The sequence below is a fragment of the Rhagoletis zephyria genome, unplaced genomic scaffold, assembly GCF_001687245.7.
Source record: "Rhagoletis zephyria isolate East Lansing unplaced genomic scaffold, Rhagoletis_zephyria_1.1 Rzeph_scaffold_05053, whole genome shotgun sequence".
NCBI lineage: Eukaryota > Metazoa > Arthropoda > Insecta > Diptera > Tephritidae > Rhagoletis > Rhagoletis zephyria.
In genome coordinates, this window is record NW_016162136.1 from 7,753 (window position 1) to 24,628 (window position 16,876).

General features: G+C 36.7%; 5 protein-coding genes across 10 annotated transcripts in view; 2 read left to right on the forward strand and 3 right to left on the reverse strand.

Moving 5' to 3' along the window:
• The window catches only part of LOC108371549 (GILT-like protein F37H8.5), a 41,867-nt gene that overhangs the window by 5,505 nt on the left and 19,486 nt on the right, over nucleotides 1-16,876 (reverse strand). The gene's annotated exons all lie outside the window — the stretch shown is intronic.
• LOC108371548 (probable dimethyladenosine transferase) lies at nucleotides 3,727-4,660 on the forward strand. Its single transcript, XM_017627133.1, has 2 exons — nucleotides 3,727-4,300; nucleotides 4,373-4,660. The coding sequence occupies exons 1-2, from the start codon at nucleotides 3,728-3,730 to the stop codon at nucleotides 4,520-4,522; spliced, it is 723 nt and encodes a 240-aa protein (XP_017482622.1). The 5' UTR covers nucleotide 3,727; the 3' UTR covers nucleotides 4,523-4,660.
• On the reverse strand, nucleotides 5,271-9,111 carry LOC108371542 (SCY1-like protein 2). Of its 3 annotated transcripts, none has more exons than XM_017627123.1 (7): nucleotides 8,936-9,111; nucleotides 8,705-8,850; nucleotides 8,040-8,639; nucleotides 7,780-7,982; nucleotides 6,834-7,726; nucleotides 6,331-6,546; nucleotides 5,271-6,266 (listed from the first exon to the last, which is right to left on the reverse strand). In XM_017627123.1, exons 2-7 carry the CDS (start codon nucleotides 8,835-8,837, stop codon nucleotides 5,720-5,722), a joined length of 2,592 nt encoding a protein of 863 aa, XP_017482612.1. In that variant the 5' UTR covers nucleotides 8,838-8,850; nucleotides 8,936-9,111; the 3' UTR covers nucleotides 5,271-5,719. The 3 variants fall into 3 exon arrangements, with proteins under 3 accessions (XP_017482612.1, XP_017482610.1, XP_017482611.1); XM_017627121.1 differs by having other exon boundaries at nucleotides 8,705-8,855; nucleotides 8,936-9,110; XM_017627122.1 differs by having other exon boundaries at nucleotides 8,705-9,111.
• LOC108371545 (uncharacterized) lies at nucleotides 10,737-12,367 on the reverse strand. Of its 4 annotated transcripts, XM_017627132.1 has the most exons (4): nucleotides 12,313-12,328; nucleotides 12,261-12,281; nucleotides 11,086-12,191; nucleotides 10,737-11,016 (listed from the first exon to the last, which is right to left on the reverse strand). In XM_017627132.1, the coding sequence occupies exons 3-4, from the start codon at nucleotides 12,187-12,189 to the stop codon at nucleotides 10,918-10,920; spliced, it is 1,203 nt and encodes a 400-aa protein (XP_017482621.1). In that variant the 5' UTR covers nucleotides 12,190-12,191; nucleotides 12,261-12,281; nucleotides 12,313-12,328; the 3' UTR covers nucleotides 10,737-10,917. The 4 variants fall into 4 exon arrangements, with proteins under 4 accessions (XP_017482621.1, XP_017482620.1, XP_017482618.1 ...); XM_017627131.1 differs by having other exon boundaries at nucleotides 12,261-12,367; XM_017627129.1 differs by having other exon boundaries at nucleotides 11,086-12,206; nucleotides 12,261-12,364.
• On the forward strand, nucleotides 14,429-16,724 carry TfIIFalpha (transcription factor IIFalpha). Its single transcript, XM_017627128.1, has 5 exons — nucleotides 14,429-14,674; nucleotides 14,732-15,627; nucleotides 15,684-15,892; nucleotides 15,951-16,257; nucleotides 16,331-16,724. Exons 1-5 carry the CDS (start codon nucleotides 14,651-14,653, stop codon nucleotides 16,539-16,541), a joined length of 1,647 nt encoding a protein of 548 aa, XP_017482617.1. The 5' UTR covers nucleotides 14,429-14,650; the 3' UTR covers nucleotides 16,542-16,724.

The following is a 16,876-nucleotide window of genomic DNA, read 5'->3' on the forward strand; positions in this document are numbered from 1 at the left end:
GTGACTAAACATTTTAAATTATTCTTAAGATGAAAGGCAAAATGGACAGATATGTAGGTAGTTACAAGCTATGATTGTTCGCAAAAAAAATTAAAACAAATCACCGCTAGTTTTTAAAAATGGCAATTGTTAAATTAAAAAAAAAAAGACCGGTGACAAACATTTTTTTTTTATTTAAATCAACGGGAATTTTTAGCTGCACATTGTTGGTTATACTAAAATTCCAAAATTTTTCCAAAAATTCAGCGTAAAAAGTTCGAAATTTGGTCAAAATATTTTTGATATTTTCTAAATGTTTTAAATAGTTTCTATCATTGCTTTTTATGGGTTGGGTTAAAGCGCAAACAATATTCTCATATAAAAAAATTAGCAAACAAAATTTTACTTGAATAATGTTAATGTTAATGTTAATGTTAATGTTAATGTTAATGTTAATGTTAATGTTAATGTTAATGTTAATGTGTTTTTGGCACAAATTTCTGTTTCGAGGTTTTGCAGAACCACGATACGCGCTTTTGTACTTTAAACGACGATATATTTACATATTGGCGCTTACACAATATATTAGAGCTTGGCCTAGATTCTCCTCCGATATGTGGCATGCGTGATTTTATTTATTTATTTATTTATTGTAAAGGACAGTTTTACGCCGACTCCGAACGGCAATTGTACTTTTATGAGAAGCTGTTTCCAATATAGAATACACTCTGAGGTTTACGATTACCCAACCGCTATTAGAAAAAAAAACTTTTTTGTTTTTTATATTTTGATGTTGGTGGGAAACTGGACTTGAACTCAGGCGCTGCGTAATGCTCTACAGCAGCCGCCACCACATATTTGCATATATTTCGGGTATTCTCAAAATACTATCCCGAACATTGGAGTGTATATACATATGTAATAAAAACATAGAATGAGAAATACTATAAGAAAATGTACCCAAAATTCAGGAGCAAATGAAAAAATGCTTGTTGAAAATAGTTCACATGCATAAATTAAAAGATATAACTAAAGCGGTTACAGCGCTAAACAAAAGGAAAAGTTAGAAAAAATAGCAATGCGATTTGAAGGAAACATGAGGCCATAAAATGTTTGTTTGTTTCGTTAATTCTCTGAACCTTTTAAGATATGACACTCCATTATTTGCAGTAGTTTGCAAATATACACAAATTTTTCTAAAATCGCAACCATTTTCGTGGGATGTTTTTCTTTGAATTCGAATTGAAAATACATTACGATCATATTGTACCGAAATAAGTACGGTACCCCTGCATTTTGTAAAAGCCAGAAAGGGGCATAAACTGTATGAAAAAAAAAAATGAATGACAAACAATATCACCTTGAAATGGGGGTGCTATTGTATTGGCCAATACTATATATTGGTTATGAGTAATGTGACCAACTATTTCATAGCTCAAAGAAGTACAGGTTAGGTTGGGCTAAGTTGACGGTTGTTTTCGATCCCTGAGATCTCAGTGTTTGTTCAGAAGTGCGAGCCAAAATGCTTCCATCTTAGCCTCGCGAAGGTTGGATAGGTTAAAAGAAAATGTGGAGATGATTCCACTTCATCTTTCTCTTGACCAATTGCACAACACCTTCAGAACCTTTTGGAGCTACGCAGGTATGATGCCATCGGTCCCGGCGACTTTAATGGGGTGACCGAATTTATCACCCAGGCCATGTGATGATCGTCCAGAAGATCGAGGAAGTACAGGACCTGGGGGGAGATTCTGAAATCAGTTAGCGGCAATTTTCGAATCGCAATCACACTTTTTGACGCAAAATCATTTATATCATGCGTCAAAAAGTGCGATAGCGTTACGAAAATCGTCGCTAACTGGTTACAAAATCTTCCTCCTGAAGTACAAAATATCGCAAGGAAGTACATTTGACTGTACTTCGAAGTACGAAGTACAAGAGCGAAAAAATAAGTACTGTACTTCCGAAAGAAGTACGGTTGGTCACATTATGTTAACAGTATCACCCCATAATCATATATGTAATACTCCTATATTGGCAGTAAGAGCCAGTACCGTCCGAAAACACTACAGTACAGATATATCAATAAACACGTACGAAAGAAAAGGAACACATACGTTTATAAATAAACATGTACACAACACATATACAAAAACGGCACTCAAGTACACAATAAATTGAAAAAAACGGTACTAGACCGCCTCGCTTTGATTTCGGAATGCTAACACATTGAGAAGTTAGCTTACTGCCAATATAGAAGTATTACATATATGCCCATAATTTTTCATATGAAAAAATTTATTATATGCATCCCACTCGATATCGTTGAGTTCCTCATTGGAACATGTAGTCACTCTATTTTTAACCGACTTCCAAAAAAGGAGGAGGTTATCAGTTCGTCGGAATCTTTTTTTTTTTTTTTTTTTTTATGTATGTTACCGCATAACTTTGGACCACGTCAACCGATCTGGTTGAAATCCGATCAGTGGATCATGAGATATATATATATATGTATTTTTTTTATATGGGAGTTGAAGTCGTTTTTTTTTTTTGCTAAAAATTACTTGTAGCGTATCAATACCATGTAAATGCTTTTATTTCCCAGTGAATCATATTTATTTGGTATGAGTTACATCTTACTAGAGTCTACTGTTCGTAGACCACCTATTCACCAGTTTCAAGTAACTAGGTTGAAGAGGGCAGGTGAAGAGATACTGTCTTGGGTAATTTATTCAAAGGTATAGGCTTAATCTGCTAGGTTGTTTAATGAATCGCGTCCCTCGCAGGAGGCGACTTGGTTGCTCTCAGCGAAAGCAACTAAGCAGAAACTGCTTCTACATCCTGCGGCTGTGTGACGTTCTGTCTTTTGACAGGTCTATAACTTCGGTCACTTTAGGTTGGAAATATCAGAGTGATACAATTGTCGACCACCCCAATAATTAGCAGTCCGTGGCTTTAGTCCCAGTAGAATAGAGAAAGGTTCAATATCTTCTAGTAGCGTGGTTTAGTTTACCATATCGAAAACCATCAATAAATTCAAAGCAACTCGAATTGTTCCCTAACTGGGGCGATTGTGTCAAGGTCACTGCTGATCTGGCGAAAAGTGATGGTATTTACTGTACAGTGTACACTCTACTGCTTAGACAAGCTTAAATGGTTATTGATTTTGGGGAGGAACTCTGAAGCAAGAGATAGTGTGTTAGCTGTAGTTTGGTCAGGTGAGAAGCAGCAACTACCCGTAATCCTGATCATCATTTGATAGGGGTGAATGCTACAGCCTTACGGTTTTCAGCTTTGTCGGTTAACGGGTAGAGGAGGGCGTTGTATGTATATTTAAAGCTCGACATCGCTTGACGGATAGCATTACATTGAAATTATAGGTTGGTGTAACTACGGTCGATGTCTGCAAGGAGACACAAGCTCCCCTGGAGCCCGTTGCGCTTAAATGGTCACATTTTCGTCCGCCTCGGAATGTTTGTCGCTTTAGATCTGCACCAAGGGGCAAGGCATTCGCCTTAATTCTTAATGTCAATTCACTTGTGGTACGCAGGTCGAAACGTACTCTACAGTTGGATCAGCCAATTCAGTAGCTCGTTTCTGTAACAATTCTCTACCAAGGCGAATTGAGATATGAATTCGCCGCCCTGTTCTCTACTGCTAATGAGTAGTAGAGAATGACGTATATTCTCTACACAGATAAATTTTCGTTTTCAAATTTGTATGGAGTGTTTTACTTTTACNAGTGCGTATGCTAGAGCGTGCCAAGAAAGTAATCGCCTGTGAAATTGATACACGACTCGCTGCTGAGTTGCAAAAGCGTGTACAAGCAACAGCGCTACAGCCAAAATTACAAGTACTAATCGGTGACTTTCTCAAAGCCGAACTACCATTCTTCGATTTATGCATTGCCAACGTACCATATCAAATTAGTTCGCCGCTAATTTTCAAATTACTGCTACACCGGCCACTCTTTCGTTGCGCTGTGCTAATGTTTCAGCGTGAATTCGCACAACGGCTAGTTGCCAAGCCAGGTGACAAGCTCTATTGTCGTCTAAGTATCAATACACAGTTGCTAGCGCGTGTCGATATGCTAATGAAGGTTGGTAGGAATAATTTTAAACCACCGCCGAAAGTAGAATCAAGCGTTGTGCGACTAGAGCCAAAGAACCCGCCACCGCCAGTTAATTTTACCGAATGGGATGGTCTAACCCGCATTGCATTTCTGCGTAAAAACAAAACATTAGGTGCAGCTTTTAAAATAAATTCGGTAATCGAGATGCTGGAGAAAAACTACAAGTTACACCTATCGCTGCACAATAAGGTAAGAGCGAGGAAATACTTTTAAAAGAAACCCACAAAATGTATGTTAACACTTATGGCTACTATCCTATAGCCACTCGAAGCTGATTTTAGTATGCAGGCCAAAGTAATGGACATCTTAAAAAAATTAGAAATGGAAAATGCGCGTGCACGCTCTATGGATTTAGATGATTTTATGAAATTGCTGTTGGCATTCAATTACAAAGGTATACACTTTAATTAGCACACTATGTATAGAAATTGTGAATAACTAAACTTAGTATAAGAACCCTAAATAAAAAACGAAAGGCGTCACAATTAGCCAAATTTAATTGCTAATTAAATGATGTGCCGTTTATACATACATATAACCAAATCAACATTTCAACGGTTGTTGGTGCATTTATTTGAGCGTACGTTCAGCACAAACTGGATAAAGTTATATGTAAGTTTTTTTTTGTATATATGGAATATATTCATACTTGAATTACATACATATATGGTTTTTTATTAGTTTATATAAATAGATATTTAATCATAGTATTTTTTATAGATTACAATTAGTTTAAAATGATAACAGAGTTCGGAAGGGTAGTTTAGAACTGTTGGGTTTAACATTTCAAACATTTTTTAAAAGACATTGCATTGATTTGTTCACACTCATAGATGGAGGAAGAAAAACTATAATATTTTAAATGAAAATGGTTATTAACGCCGAAATGGTCTTCCGCGATATAACAAAATCAAAGTGCTTAAATGATTTAATTTTTTAACAGATGTTTTTGTTAACGTTAAAATTCCCTAACGCTAGTTTATCGTATTTTTTTTATCAACTTTTGTTATTAATTTTTAGATGTCCTCTTTAAAGGTCAATAGTCGAATCAAAGAAACTACATTCTAACAAAATATAGTAATTTATAAATTTTCGGATTTTCTAAAAACAATCGCGAAGGAGTGCGATTTGAGAATATAATTTGAATTGGTTTATCTTGCTATAGCTACCGTTGATTCAGATAATTAAATATTCACGATAAAGTTTACAAAAACAACTAGTCAAAAACGACATGCACAATTTGGCCAAAAGTCTGGAATACCTACGTAAATAGTTTTTGTTAATTTGAAATGTTTGACAGTTTTAGGTTATGCCCAAAATCTGTGTGATATGGGTATATAAAAAGAAAACGAATAAAACATTCATACATAACACTTGCAATCAGCATATTGCACTTGTTATTCTATATACCTAATAAAAGTCTCCTACATCATTTCATCTTTGTCCGCTTATAACTGCTGGTTTTGAAATTGTCTTTGATATTTAAAATGGCCACGTCATATAAACGCTACACTTGTATTTGTTGTAACCCATAGTATGTGGAATGCACGCAGTATTTCGCTGCAATCATGTTACAGAAACGCACAATAACACATTGGCATTGTTCAATTAATTTAGGAAACTTAGTATATCCTGCTGTGATAATGTGTTAAGATTTTTGTTATCCTGTGCCTGTTTCTGCGCTGCATTTTGTTGCGGTATCAGTGGAGTTAAGTTGTTCATATTATTCAAGCTGCTCATACTATTGCCATTGCTGATTCCACTGGCACCACTGCTGTTGTAGCCCGAAGGGTAAATATAGTTTACAACTTGTCGTTGCACACTTGCGCTCTTATTCCCACCACCGAATGGATTTAATTTATCCAACGATGATGAATTATTATTACTACTATTATTGGCTTGTGGTGAGGCCAGTTGATGATTCATAACCAAAGGATTTGCGCTATGCCAGTTGTTTGTCCAAGCGTCAGTTGAATGCGATTGGTTGGGACTGGTCACATTACTGCCGGGAGATGTATAGGGATTCACAATCGGTGACATTGCGGATGTGGGGGCAACCGAGGACTTTGGCGATGAAGAGTTGCTTAGATTCGATATATTCGAGTTCATCAGCGAGGAGAGAATGTCGGGTTTAGGCGATGAAGTGTGCGATATTCTGTAAGATAGTAATTCACATTAAATCATCCAAATTTTATATTTCTCAGTTTGCGTCTACTAACTTTAGCGCATCATTATTCGATTTTAATTTTAATTGTTGAATTCCTTGTGAAGGTGCGCTTGACTGTTTCGTTGGTGGTGATATGGAAAATCCAGAAAACATATCATCGTCACTGTTTACGCTGTTCGTAAGGCTTGTATTCGCCTTTGCGCCCTGCGATAAGGAACCCGTGCCTTTTTCCAATTCTGTGGCCAAAATCTCAGAAGCATCACGTGGTCTTGAGCAAATAAAAACAAATTAGCATTTTTTTAAGATTAATCTAAACCGATATACAGAAAAAAAAAATAAATTTACTCCCGTTCGAATTTATAAGAAATAAAGTAGATTTAAAAAGCGTTATAATTGCTTACGCAAACTCTACATATGAAAAAAACATTTCCTTCTGCATTCCCTTACTTTTTGTTTTAAGTTTTCTAATTAACCAACGTTCATAATTTCTGCTCAAGCTTTGAAATTCCAAACTCGACAGCCATATATTAATTATTCATGCATGTATGTACTCACTTGTTCTCCCTTTGTATAGTTGAAAGTTGCTCCAGTTTTTCGCGCTGCTCCTTCTCCACTCGACCGAACATTTCCCTAATTAACGCCACAATTGTGTTAAACTGTGCAATCGTCAATCCATTCTCCACACAGAGTGGCATTAAAAACGGTATACATTTATGCGCCATCACGTCTTTAGTTATGCCCAGCTTGGTGTTGGTCATGGCAATTTTATAAATTCCAATTATTGCCATAATTATAGCAGGTTCTCGGCTCTGTATCTGATGCAGGAATGGTAAAATCTCATCCAATACCAACCACTTGTCCAAATCTTCTAAGAGTTTACCAATCGAAATCAAGCAATTCACTTTCACAGAAACATTGGTGCTGTTCAGGCAGAGTTTTTTAATGCGAGGTATCACAGCGTTTTTCATGGCATTGTAGTCGATTAAATTGGAAAAAGTGGGTAATACTGCCAAGCACAACTCTTGTATTTGTGGCATATCACACTCCAGCGAGCGATAGAGTAGCGGCAATACGTGAAGCTTCACTTCTTCAGCTGGAGTCAATTTAAGTAAGAGATCCATTTTTTGCATGAAAATAAGTAGTATTTGTATGGGGTCGTTCAGTTTGAAAATGGGTTTAAGATGTGTTAGAATATGCTCGCAATATTCTTTCTGGCTGCTCATCTCAGCAATAAGCAACACATTGGGTAATACAAATGGTATCATTGGCGAATTTATGAATTCCTTTACCAAATATGGCAAAATGGAATGTAAGTTGACACGATGCGGTAGTGTAGGTATGATTTGTGGAAGTCCTTTGTAGAATTTCGATTTTTGTAAATTATCCCACTGATACAAGGAATCTAAGTAGCTAAGCGTCTTAACACCAACATCTTGGAAATAAACAATCTGTAAAAAGCAACTTTAAGAAACACCAAAAATTAGTAGTATTTTCCACGCACCTGTTTCAGTTCATGCAGTTGTGGCCGCATATTGGGACTGGGATGCAGCAATGCCCGTAAGCTCTCAATCAATTCGCTGGGTACACTATTCATTGAAGGATACTTACGCTGATTGAGATCGGCTGCATAACGCCGAAACGAGCTATAATCACTGCCAAACATTTTTAACGGCTTCCCGGAATAAATTGTGAAAACTAACACACCTTCAAGAAGGTTTCTTTAAATTACTTACACCAGAAAAATGCATTTAGATAACAAACCTAAGGAGAATAAATCACTTTCGGGGCTATTTATAGTGTTAAGCGCTATTTCTGGTGCGCAATATTCTAGACTGGGCTGTGCCAACACATGTATAGAAGTTGAATACTCACGGCAGGGCCAAAATGATTTACCGTCCACTGAGGGTTGATTGGCAATGCAAAAGTCAAAGCCAAATAACTTCCAACTGCGATTTTTATTAATCACTATAGTTTCAGCGCAAATATTGCGGTGCACGATTTTTGCGTCATTATGCAGAAAAGACAGGCCGTCAAAGAGTTGTAAAAGACCGTGGCGTATCTCTACGTCATAGAGTTTTTTATCCGAACGCACTGCGTCACCTACTACATTCGCAAGCGAGGCGAATACGGGCTCCGTGGCAAAGGCTAATGAATCGCGTGACTCCTCGAGCGGATGCTGAACGGTCAAGACGTGTGGATGTCGTATTTTTGTCAACTGTTGCACGCCTCGCCGTAGGGTTTCCAACATGGTCTCGCGATCATCTTTCGCCCAGCGCTCTAGCATTTTCTTCTCGAATACAAATACAGATACTTCCTGTTTTGTACTCTTCTTATACCCATTGTACACTTTCCACATAAGGCCTTTTGGTGGTATAAAACAGAACGTGACACGAGTTTTTTTTTTTTGTTTATTTGCAATTACTTACCAACGCCTGCTGTACACACCTGCTCCAGTACTTCATATTCCCTGGTGACATTGTTTCCTGGTAAGACTCCCGACAGCTGTGAGACTGTCGTATGCACAGTTGAGTAAAATTTATTTATCACATCCATAGCCATCTAGCTTTGTCGATTAAACTAATTTATTAAAAAAGGTTTTAATGGAATTTGAACTTTGTAATGCAGGGATTTTAAGGCTTTTTAATCTCAAAATATACCCTAATAAATTTTTTCCTAATGTCGTCGGATCTTTTGTTGTCTATCTTCTCTCCGCTTTCTTTAATTGATATTGCAATCGATAATTAGTGATGTTCCGATACCAGTAGTTAAAAGTGAATACTATAGTACTTCTACAAAGTAATGAGTATTTTTACCTTCTTACCTTCCTTTTATTAGCTCGGGATGTAACTATGTAATATTGATGCGCCTAAAAGACGTAGCTATTTCTATTCTCAAGTTACCTGATGACAGTACGAATGGCAATTATAATAGGGAGGTTTTAGTCTTTTAAACTTTAATTTTTTTTTTGTAAATATGGCATTATGAATACTTAACAAAGAAAATTTGGCAAAGACTAATATCTAGGCTTATGTTTATAGACTTACTTTTTCTGGTACAAGTAGAATCGAGTCCTTTCTATCGATACTTTGAGTAGCATTCAGTACTTGAGTTGGGGTGGTATAGCAGTGTTTGCAGTCAACGCAGGGTTGCACGAAAAAAAGTTGAATGGCTTAATTTTGGCTGGCTACCAACTTTGTTGAAAGCGATTGGTTGAAAGGCCGTTCAACCAAAAGTTGAATGCAAAGTTGAACAGTGCAAACACCTTTTTATGGCGAATATTTTGATATTTTTCATATTTCGATATTTTTAGCCATTCAACTTTTTTTTTCGTGCAACCTTGCGCTGAGTTGAACGCAAAGTTGAACAATGCAAACACACTTTATCAGACGAACACTATCGATAATAAAGGTGTATTCAGCAGGCGGTCAGCCGGGCTTCCTTTTCATTCCTACGGTAGTTTACGTATTTACGGCCTTACGTGTCCGGAACAAGATCACGCGGGAAGGAAAGAAAGAAAAAAGTTATTTTCTAGCTGCCGAAATCTCGACGCCATCTTTGTTGTAAGAAGTAAACAACAAAGAGAACGGAGAAAACCGCGAAATTGTTGAACGCATGAATAATCATTTTTATTATGCAAATTCTTCTATAAATCATGCCGTTGTGTTAAATTATTCTTTATCTTTTGTGTACACACGTTGTCACAGGCGAAAATGAAGAAAATTGCAGTAAAAAGCCACCACCAAATTGTAAACAACGAAGAAATGTACAAACGGTACAAACGACTAATGTCAAAATCGTTAAACTTTTTTCCTAAATGCGATTCTAACGGGCTACAATCCTGCCCGCGTGATCTTATATTTTTGGTTCATGGATTTATATCTGACCAAGGACTGTCACTGAAGCATCATTTCCTAAAAACTCTTTGGAGAATTTGTATGAACTTTAAAACAACAAGCTTGCCTTGTACTCTACATTTTTATTTAGATTTTTTCAAAAATCAATTCTCTCAAAATAGACCGTTAATATTGAAACTTGCTCATACAATGCAACTGCAAAAACAATTTTTTTTTTATTTACTTATAATACAGAACAGCTACCGCCCAGTTGGATTAAGATGTGGTAATGCATACAGGATACCGGAGCGTTCCAGGTACTTCACGGTTTGCAGGAATTTATGGCGAAAACAGCTTTTCCTGTAAAACCTACAAATCTTGAAACACCTGGAATACGTTTATTATGTCACAAGAAATGTGTAATCAAATTTTGGAACCAACTTCCCGATTAGCTAGACTTTAAACTTTGCTCAGAACCCAATGCCAAGGCAATATGAAAGATGAATTAATCCGCTAGACGGCGCAGGAGCCGAGATATTTTGAAAACCCGTATTTAAAGTCCGATTTGGATTTGCCAATTCTTTAGTGGTCGAACGAAAGCACTTGCGAAACAATTGCCTAGACATATATTTTACAGTATAATTTTATTTTAAAAATACTAATATCAATGATCACAGACCATACATTTTTACACATTAAAAATGTGATGTTTTTACGTGCAATGTCTAGCGAAATACATTATCTCATATCATATTAAAATGTTTGATGCATTCAAATACCAGTATGGACTTTTATACAATAATAAATTAAATAAATTCGTAAACCAAATAACGATAGCGTTGTAGCATTTTTTGATCAGACTCCAGTTTAAATAGATCGCTTTGACCCTTCAGCTGCAGCTCAGCCTTGAAGAACAAATATTTTTATTTCTAAATATAGCATTTGAAAAACAAAAATAATCATGGTTCTCCCACCTTATCATCATTGTCAGACTTGTTTTCATAAAAGTTAAATGTAAGAGGTTTCGTTCGATGGCCCACAATGTCGTTCACATCTAAACATGGATTAGAACTGTAGCTAATAATACATCTCTCCAAACTTATTTCATCCAAATGTGCCGAAACTGAAAAAAGGTTTTGAAAATCCGCCTCGTTGCGAACGTAACAAGCATGAAAGTGTAATATACGCAACGTGGGTAGTAGGCAAATGTAAGGAAGCATTTCTGAAAACGCCATTGGATCAATAGCTAGAAGCAAATGTCGCAGGTGCGTATGCAAACGCAAATCAATAATTTTTGGGAATATCGTTGTGATATCACGTGTGCTTATCCCCTCAATACGATGCGTGTTACGTAGCTCCACTAGTTGGTTATTTAACGTATCCAAGTTAGGCGTAGAGTACAAATCACTGACCTGCAGCTCCTTCAATTGCTTCAGATTATTCAGTTGTGGCGTGAAATAGGATAATTCATATGAGTTCAGCACCAACACACGTAAAGCAGAATTTTCTAAGGCATTGTCCGATAGGCGAGGTAGCTCTACTTTAAAGCTCTTCAGTATTAATGTATGTATTGGTAGTTCTCGTAATATATCTTCTAAGTAGTCGAATTGGAAGGTGAAACAAGAAGTGAGTGTCAAATATTCTAAACGCTTCCACATTATAAAGCCTGCGCCAGTGAACTTTCCAGCTGCATGCAAGATTTTTATATTTGGAAATATATTATACAAAATGGCTACGAATTCTTGTTGCAGCAACTGTGCCCCTTTCACTGAAATGTACAACTTATGCGTATTGATAAACTGGAATTGCCGCAGCACATTTATGAACTCAACGGACTCGCATTCGAGTTGAAGGTGCTCAATATGTTGGTGCACATTTCCAATGAACACTTTTAGTTCCCCCACTCCGAGTTCGGTTTTGGCACTTAGCTTTAATTCCAGCCGCTTCCTATATTTTCTTAACCATATATTACTAAGCACACAAACAAAACGCTTGCTCGCAAGTGAAAGAGCTATTTGATCTTTTAAGGCAAGATATTGAAAAATTTTATGTAAACAATCTTCATTCAATACGTCCATTACTATGGTAAATGAATCTGAAATTCTGTAAACAAGAAGTTAAATGGATTATAAGTATCTATAGAACTTACCTGTTGATTTACCCAAGACCTATTGGCTTAATTATGTACATAAAACTAAAATCAAATTTTTAATCAAATCATCGGATAAAAGCGCAAATAGTAATGTCGGAAAAACATCGATGAAAATATCGATGTTATGCTTCGTTGCATCGAAATTTTTCCACTTGATGTATCAATGCATCGATGTTTTTTCTAAACTGACACCTGTAGTTCATTGAACCGTCATTCCAGCTTTTTTTTAACTGTACAAAAAAGAGACTTATTTCTAACTTTGTACAATTCTGCTAATAACATATTTTGTTGTGAAACATTATCTGTAGGTATGTATGGCTTTCGATGCTTCAAAAAATATCGATGTATATTTCGATCGCAGAAAAACATCGATGTATTTTTGCCACTGGCATTCCTATAATTGCAGCTATCAGCTGTTTACTACATAGTGTTGCCAAGTTATAGGCCTATTTTAAGCCAGCGTCTCATGAACGAACAACACACTACGGCCGGTGTTATGCAGAAATTTTGTTTGGCAAACTGCGTGCAATTGTTGTTGCAGCAAACTCGGAGAGAGCGAGTTTGGCGACTCTTACAGCAAACTAATTTTGTTTGGTCAAACTGCGGCAAATTCGGTGTTGTCATATACAAAAATTTTAGATAATTGTTGTTATACACAAAAATTGCCGTGATACCGAAAGCTAGGGAACTGAATATGCTGTAGAAGCTTCAAAGATTAGGGCACAGTTAATTGCCTATACGTTATCATAAAAATATATTTATTGTGCGCGTTATGTACATCTGAAATTTTCATTTCGTGTTGGCAATAGCCATGAAAACCATAATGAACGTGCAACCCTGTGCCAAACTCGACATAACCACCGCCGAGCAAAGTAAGCAGCCGCCATTTAATTTGGCAAACAAAACTTTGTCTGCATAACACCGACNTTTCGATCGCAGAAAAACATCGATGTATTTTTGCCACTGGCATTCCTATAATTGCAGCTATCAGCTGTTTACTACATAGTGTTGCCAAGTTATAGGCCTATTTTAAGCCAGCGTCTCATGAACGAACAACACACTACCACGTAAAAGCTGGTAAGAGCAAGTGAGTGAAAAAGCTCGATTTTTTAAACGGGTTCCACGCCATCTTGTTTCACAAAGCAAACTTTAACCAAACAACGAAAACCAAAATTATCCGAGACTATTGTACACACAATTTACGTAAAGTCAATTTAATTCAAATCCAATGACCATGCGAATTTATGGTTCAATAATACAACGTTAGATAATTATTGACAGCCGCGGTTTGACACTCCCTTACAAAAGGTTCCATTTACGAAGGAGGGGAAAGGGGAGGAATGAAATCCATTGCTGCGAAAATGGTAGTAGAAAAGTATCCAAAGTAGGCAAATAGCAGTGAAATTCCTTTTGTAAATTCTAATGTATTTGCAGGAAATCTCGCATTTTAAACGAAATATTGAACGAAATTTTATATGTGTTATTTAGCCGTATAAAAAAATAAAACTACTATGAGCTTTATGTAAATATCCAATTTAAAAACAGTTTATGTTTTCATCAGTTAAATGTGCTTCATATACTGCTATTTCACAGCAAAGCAACACTTTTTTCCAAGTAAATTTGCAAAGAAGCAACACTTTGCCACTGCTAAGGGAGCGGTGCGAGAGAGACAACTGTCAGTTTATCGAACCTTGTATTATTGAATCATGATGCGAATTAAGAACAAATCGGTGCCGTCTCTAATTTGTATCGGGAATTTATCGAAACTTGCTCACAAAACAAAACTTGCATTTTTTTCTGAGTGCGAAAAGTTATGTTTATCAATGGGTTTTCCTTAATTTAATACGGAAACTTATAAATTTTTAGGAAGAACCTACATTTTGCATCCATTTTGCAGCGAAGAAGAACAAAAACAAAACACAGAGACTGAGAACTGTCAAATCGAATTAAGAATGTGAGCGTGGGAATGGGGTAATTCGTGATCGGAAATGGGAGAGCGAACAAAGCAATTCAGAATGGCGTGGGAAAATGGTATAAGGTCAAGGTATTAATAATATGCGAGCTCGATAGTCTAAAAAAATTTTTAAAGCTTATTTCCTTAAGGCTCTTTCTATTTACATAAAGTTTTTTTCTTCTAGGGTTCATAAAAATTTGGCATAACTTATGACTCATAAGGTATATATGTGAATCAATTGGTAGCACAGCTTTATTCCAGAAGCCTTGGCACCTCTGTTTTAACATCTGGTTGTCAAAATTGCAACCCTACATTATTGTTTACTGTGAATTTTATCGCATTTTTTATTTATTGGTTCGTGTTTCTCCTCAGTATATGAAAAATAATTAATTTTGTAAAAATAAAACGAAGCCTTTGAAGAGACAGTGCAACAATGGCATCCACATCAAAGTCTGGTGTAAGTACTAAACTAATAATTTTCCAAATCTTAATAAACTGGTAGCATGCTTATCAGTCCGCCAGCGCCAGTTCCAGCAGTGCATCAGCATCCACGTCGGCACCAGCCCCTCCAACAAACGTTCAGGAATTCAATATACGTGTGCCGAAAAACTTGCGAAAAAAGCATCACGTTATGCGATTTAATGCCACGCTAAATGTGGACTTCGCCCAATGGCGCGGTGTAAAGATGGAACGTGAAAATAACATGAAAGAATTTCGGGGCATGGAAGAAGATATGCCCAAATTCGGCGCTGGCTCCGAGTATAATCGAGATCTTCGCGAGGAAGTCCGTCGAAAAAAGTTTGGCATTATTGCAAAAAAATATCGACCTGAAGCACAGCCATGGATACTGAAAGTAGGCGGTAAGAATGGCAAAAAATTTAAGGGCATTCGGGAGGGAGGCGTTAGTGAAAACGCAGCCTTCTATGTGTTCACTCATGCACCAGATGGTGCAATTGAAGCTTATCCCTTAAATGAATGGTACAATTTTCAACCAATACAACGCTACAAATCACTGTCAGCCGAAGAAGCCGAACAAGAGTTTGGACGACGTAAGAAAGTGATGAACTATTTTTCACTTATGTTGCGTAAACGTTTGAAGGGCGACGTGGAAGAAGAGCAGGACCCAGAGGAGGTTAAAGTCAAAGGAGGATCTAAAAAGGCGAAGGAGTTGAAAATTAGTGAAATGGATGAATGGATCGATTCAGATGATGAATCTGATTCCGACGAGGACGAAGAGAAGAAGAAAAAAGAAGAAGATAGCGATGATGATGGCGGCAAGAAGAAAGGCAAAAAAGGCCAACCGAAGAAGCCGAAGAAAAAACGAGATGTAGATGATGAGGCTTTCGAAGAATCAGATGATGGTGATGAGGAGGGGCGAGAAATGGATTATGATACAGAATCCAGTGAAGAGTAAGCGTGCTGCTAAATTTATATTGAAAAAATCTAATGTCATGAATATTTTACAGTGAACCTGACCCAGAAGCCAAACTAGACAAGGATATGAAGTCTGTAGCGGAAGAGGATGCTTTGCGCAAACTTTTGACCTCGGATGAAGAAGATGAGGAGGAAGAGAAGAAATCTGATGAATCAGATAAAGAGAAAGATAAAAATAAAGAAGAAGGAAGCAATAAGGAGAAGAAAAAAACTAAGAAGATTACGAAGGACGAAAAAAAAGGTTTTTTAATGAAATATGACATTATTGTAGACTAAAATTTCCAAATATTTTCTTTTAGATTCGTCCAGTGACTTCAGCTCAGATAGTAGCGATTCCGAGGATGAAAGTAGCGGCAGCAAGAAAAAAACAAAGGATAATACAAATAACAAGAGTGCAGCCAACAACAATTCACGTCCAGCCACGCCTACCAGCTCAATAACGAACAGTGCAACAAAACGTAATGTTAACAATAGCATGCCAAGCGATCTTACCGCTTCGGAGAATAGTAACAGTCCAGTTAGTACGCCAGCGAAACGAACTAAAGCTGAAGCAACTCCTATGGTGCCATCTACGTTCGCCGGTGTTGTAAATGCTAACAATAAGGAGTACGTAACCATAAAATAGTCTTTAACTACTCAAACGCTTAAAAATATATTTGTTCTTATTATCTAATTGCAGTGATTATGGCATTACCGAAGAGGCAGTGCGTCGTTACTTGATGCGCAAGCCTATGACTCCGACTGAACTACTGACCAAGTTTAAAAATAAAAAGACTGGCGTTTCCAGCGATCGTCTAGTGGAGACCATGACACAAATACTTAAAAAAATCAATCCTGTCAAGCAAACCATTCAAAATAAGATGTACTTGAGCATCAAGCCAACAAAATGAAGAATGGGCAATATTCAAACCCTATTGATGTACGAAAGAGGGGTGGTATTTTCCAGGGACTTTTATATGAATAAGCATGCAACTAAATAGTTGTGGACCTGTCGCGAATTATTTTATGCGTTGTTTTAATATTTCCAAAAGTAATTTAAACGTAGTTATAGACTTAATAAATGAATAGTTTGCGTAAAAAAAAAATTTCAGTATTAGATCTAGTTATTTACATCAGAGAACGTTGAAAGAAAATTTTGCACGTTCTCTTTTCGTAACTAACCATAAATTAAAACTGCGGGTTTGGAGACGATGCAGTTATTCTATTACGGCTATTACTGTCCATC

Coding starts and splice junctions, on each gene's coding strand:
- LOC108371548 (XM_017627133.1), top strand. CDS start 3,728: ATGCTAGAGCGTGCCAAGAAAGTAATCGCCTGTGAAATTGATACACGA. Junction 4,301..4,372: donor ACCTATCGCTGCACAATAAG/GTAAGAGCGAGG, acceptor ACTATCCTATAG/CCACTCGAAGCTGATTTTAG.
- LOC108371542 (XM_017627123.1), bottom strand. CDS start 8,837: ATGGCTATGGATGTGATAAATAAATTTTACTCAACTGTGCATACGACA. Junction 7,727..7,779: donor AACTGCATGAACTGAAACAG/GTGCGTGGAAAA, acceptor TGCTTTTTACAG/ATTGTTTATTTCCAAGATGT. Junction 6,267..6,330: donor TCGAATAATGATGCGCTAAA/GTTAGTAGACGC, acceptor ACTATCTTACAG/AATATCGCACACTTCATCGC.
- LOC108371545 (XM_017627131.1), bottom strand. CDS start 12,189: ATGGACGTATTGAATGAAGATTGTTTACATAAAATTTTTCAATATCTT. Junction 11,017..11,085: donor AGTCTGACAATGATGATAAG/GTGGGAGAACCA, acceptor TTGTTCTTCAAG/GCTGAGCTGCAGCTGAAGGG.
- TfIIFalpha (XM_017627128.1), top strand. CDS start 14,651: ATGGCATCCACATCAAAGTCTGGT. Junction 15,628..15,683: donor GATACAGAATCCAGTGAAGA/GTAAGCGTGCTG, acceptor AATATTTTACAG/TGAACCTGACCCAGAAGCCA. Junction 15,893..15,950: donor TACGAAGGACGAAAAAAAAG/GTTTTTTAATGA, acceptor ATTTTCTTTTAG/ATTCGTCCAGTGACTTCAGC.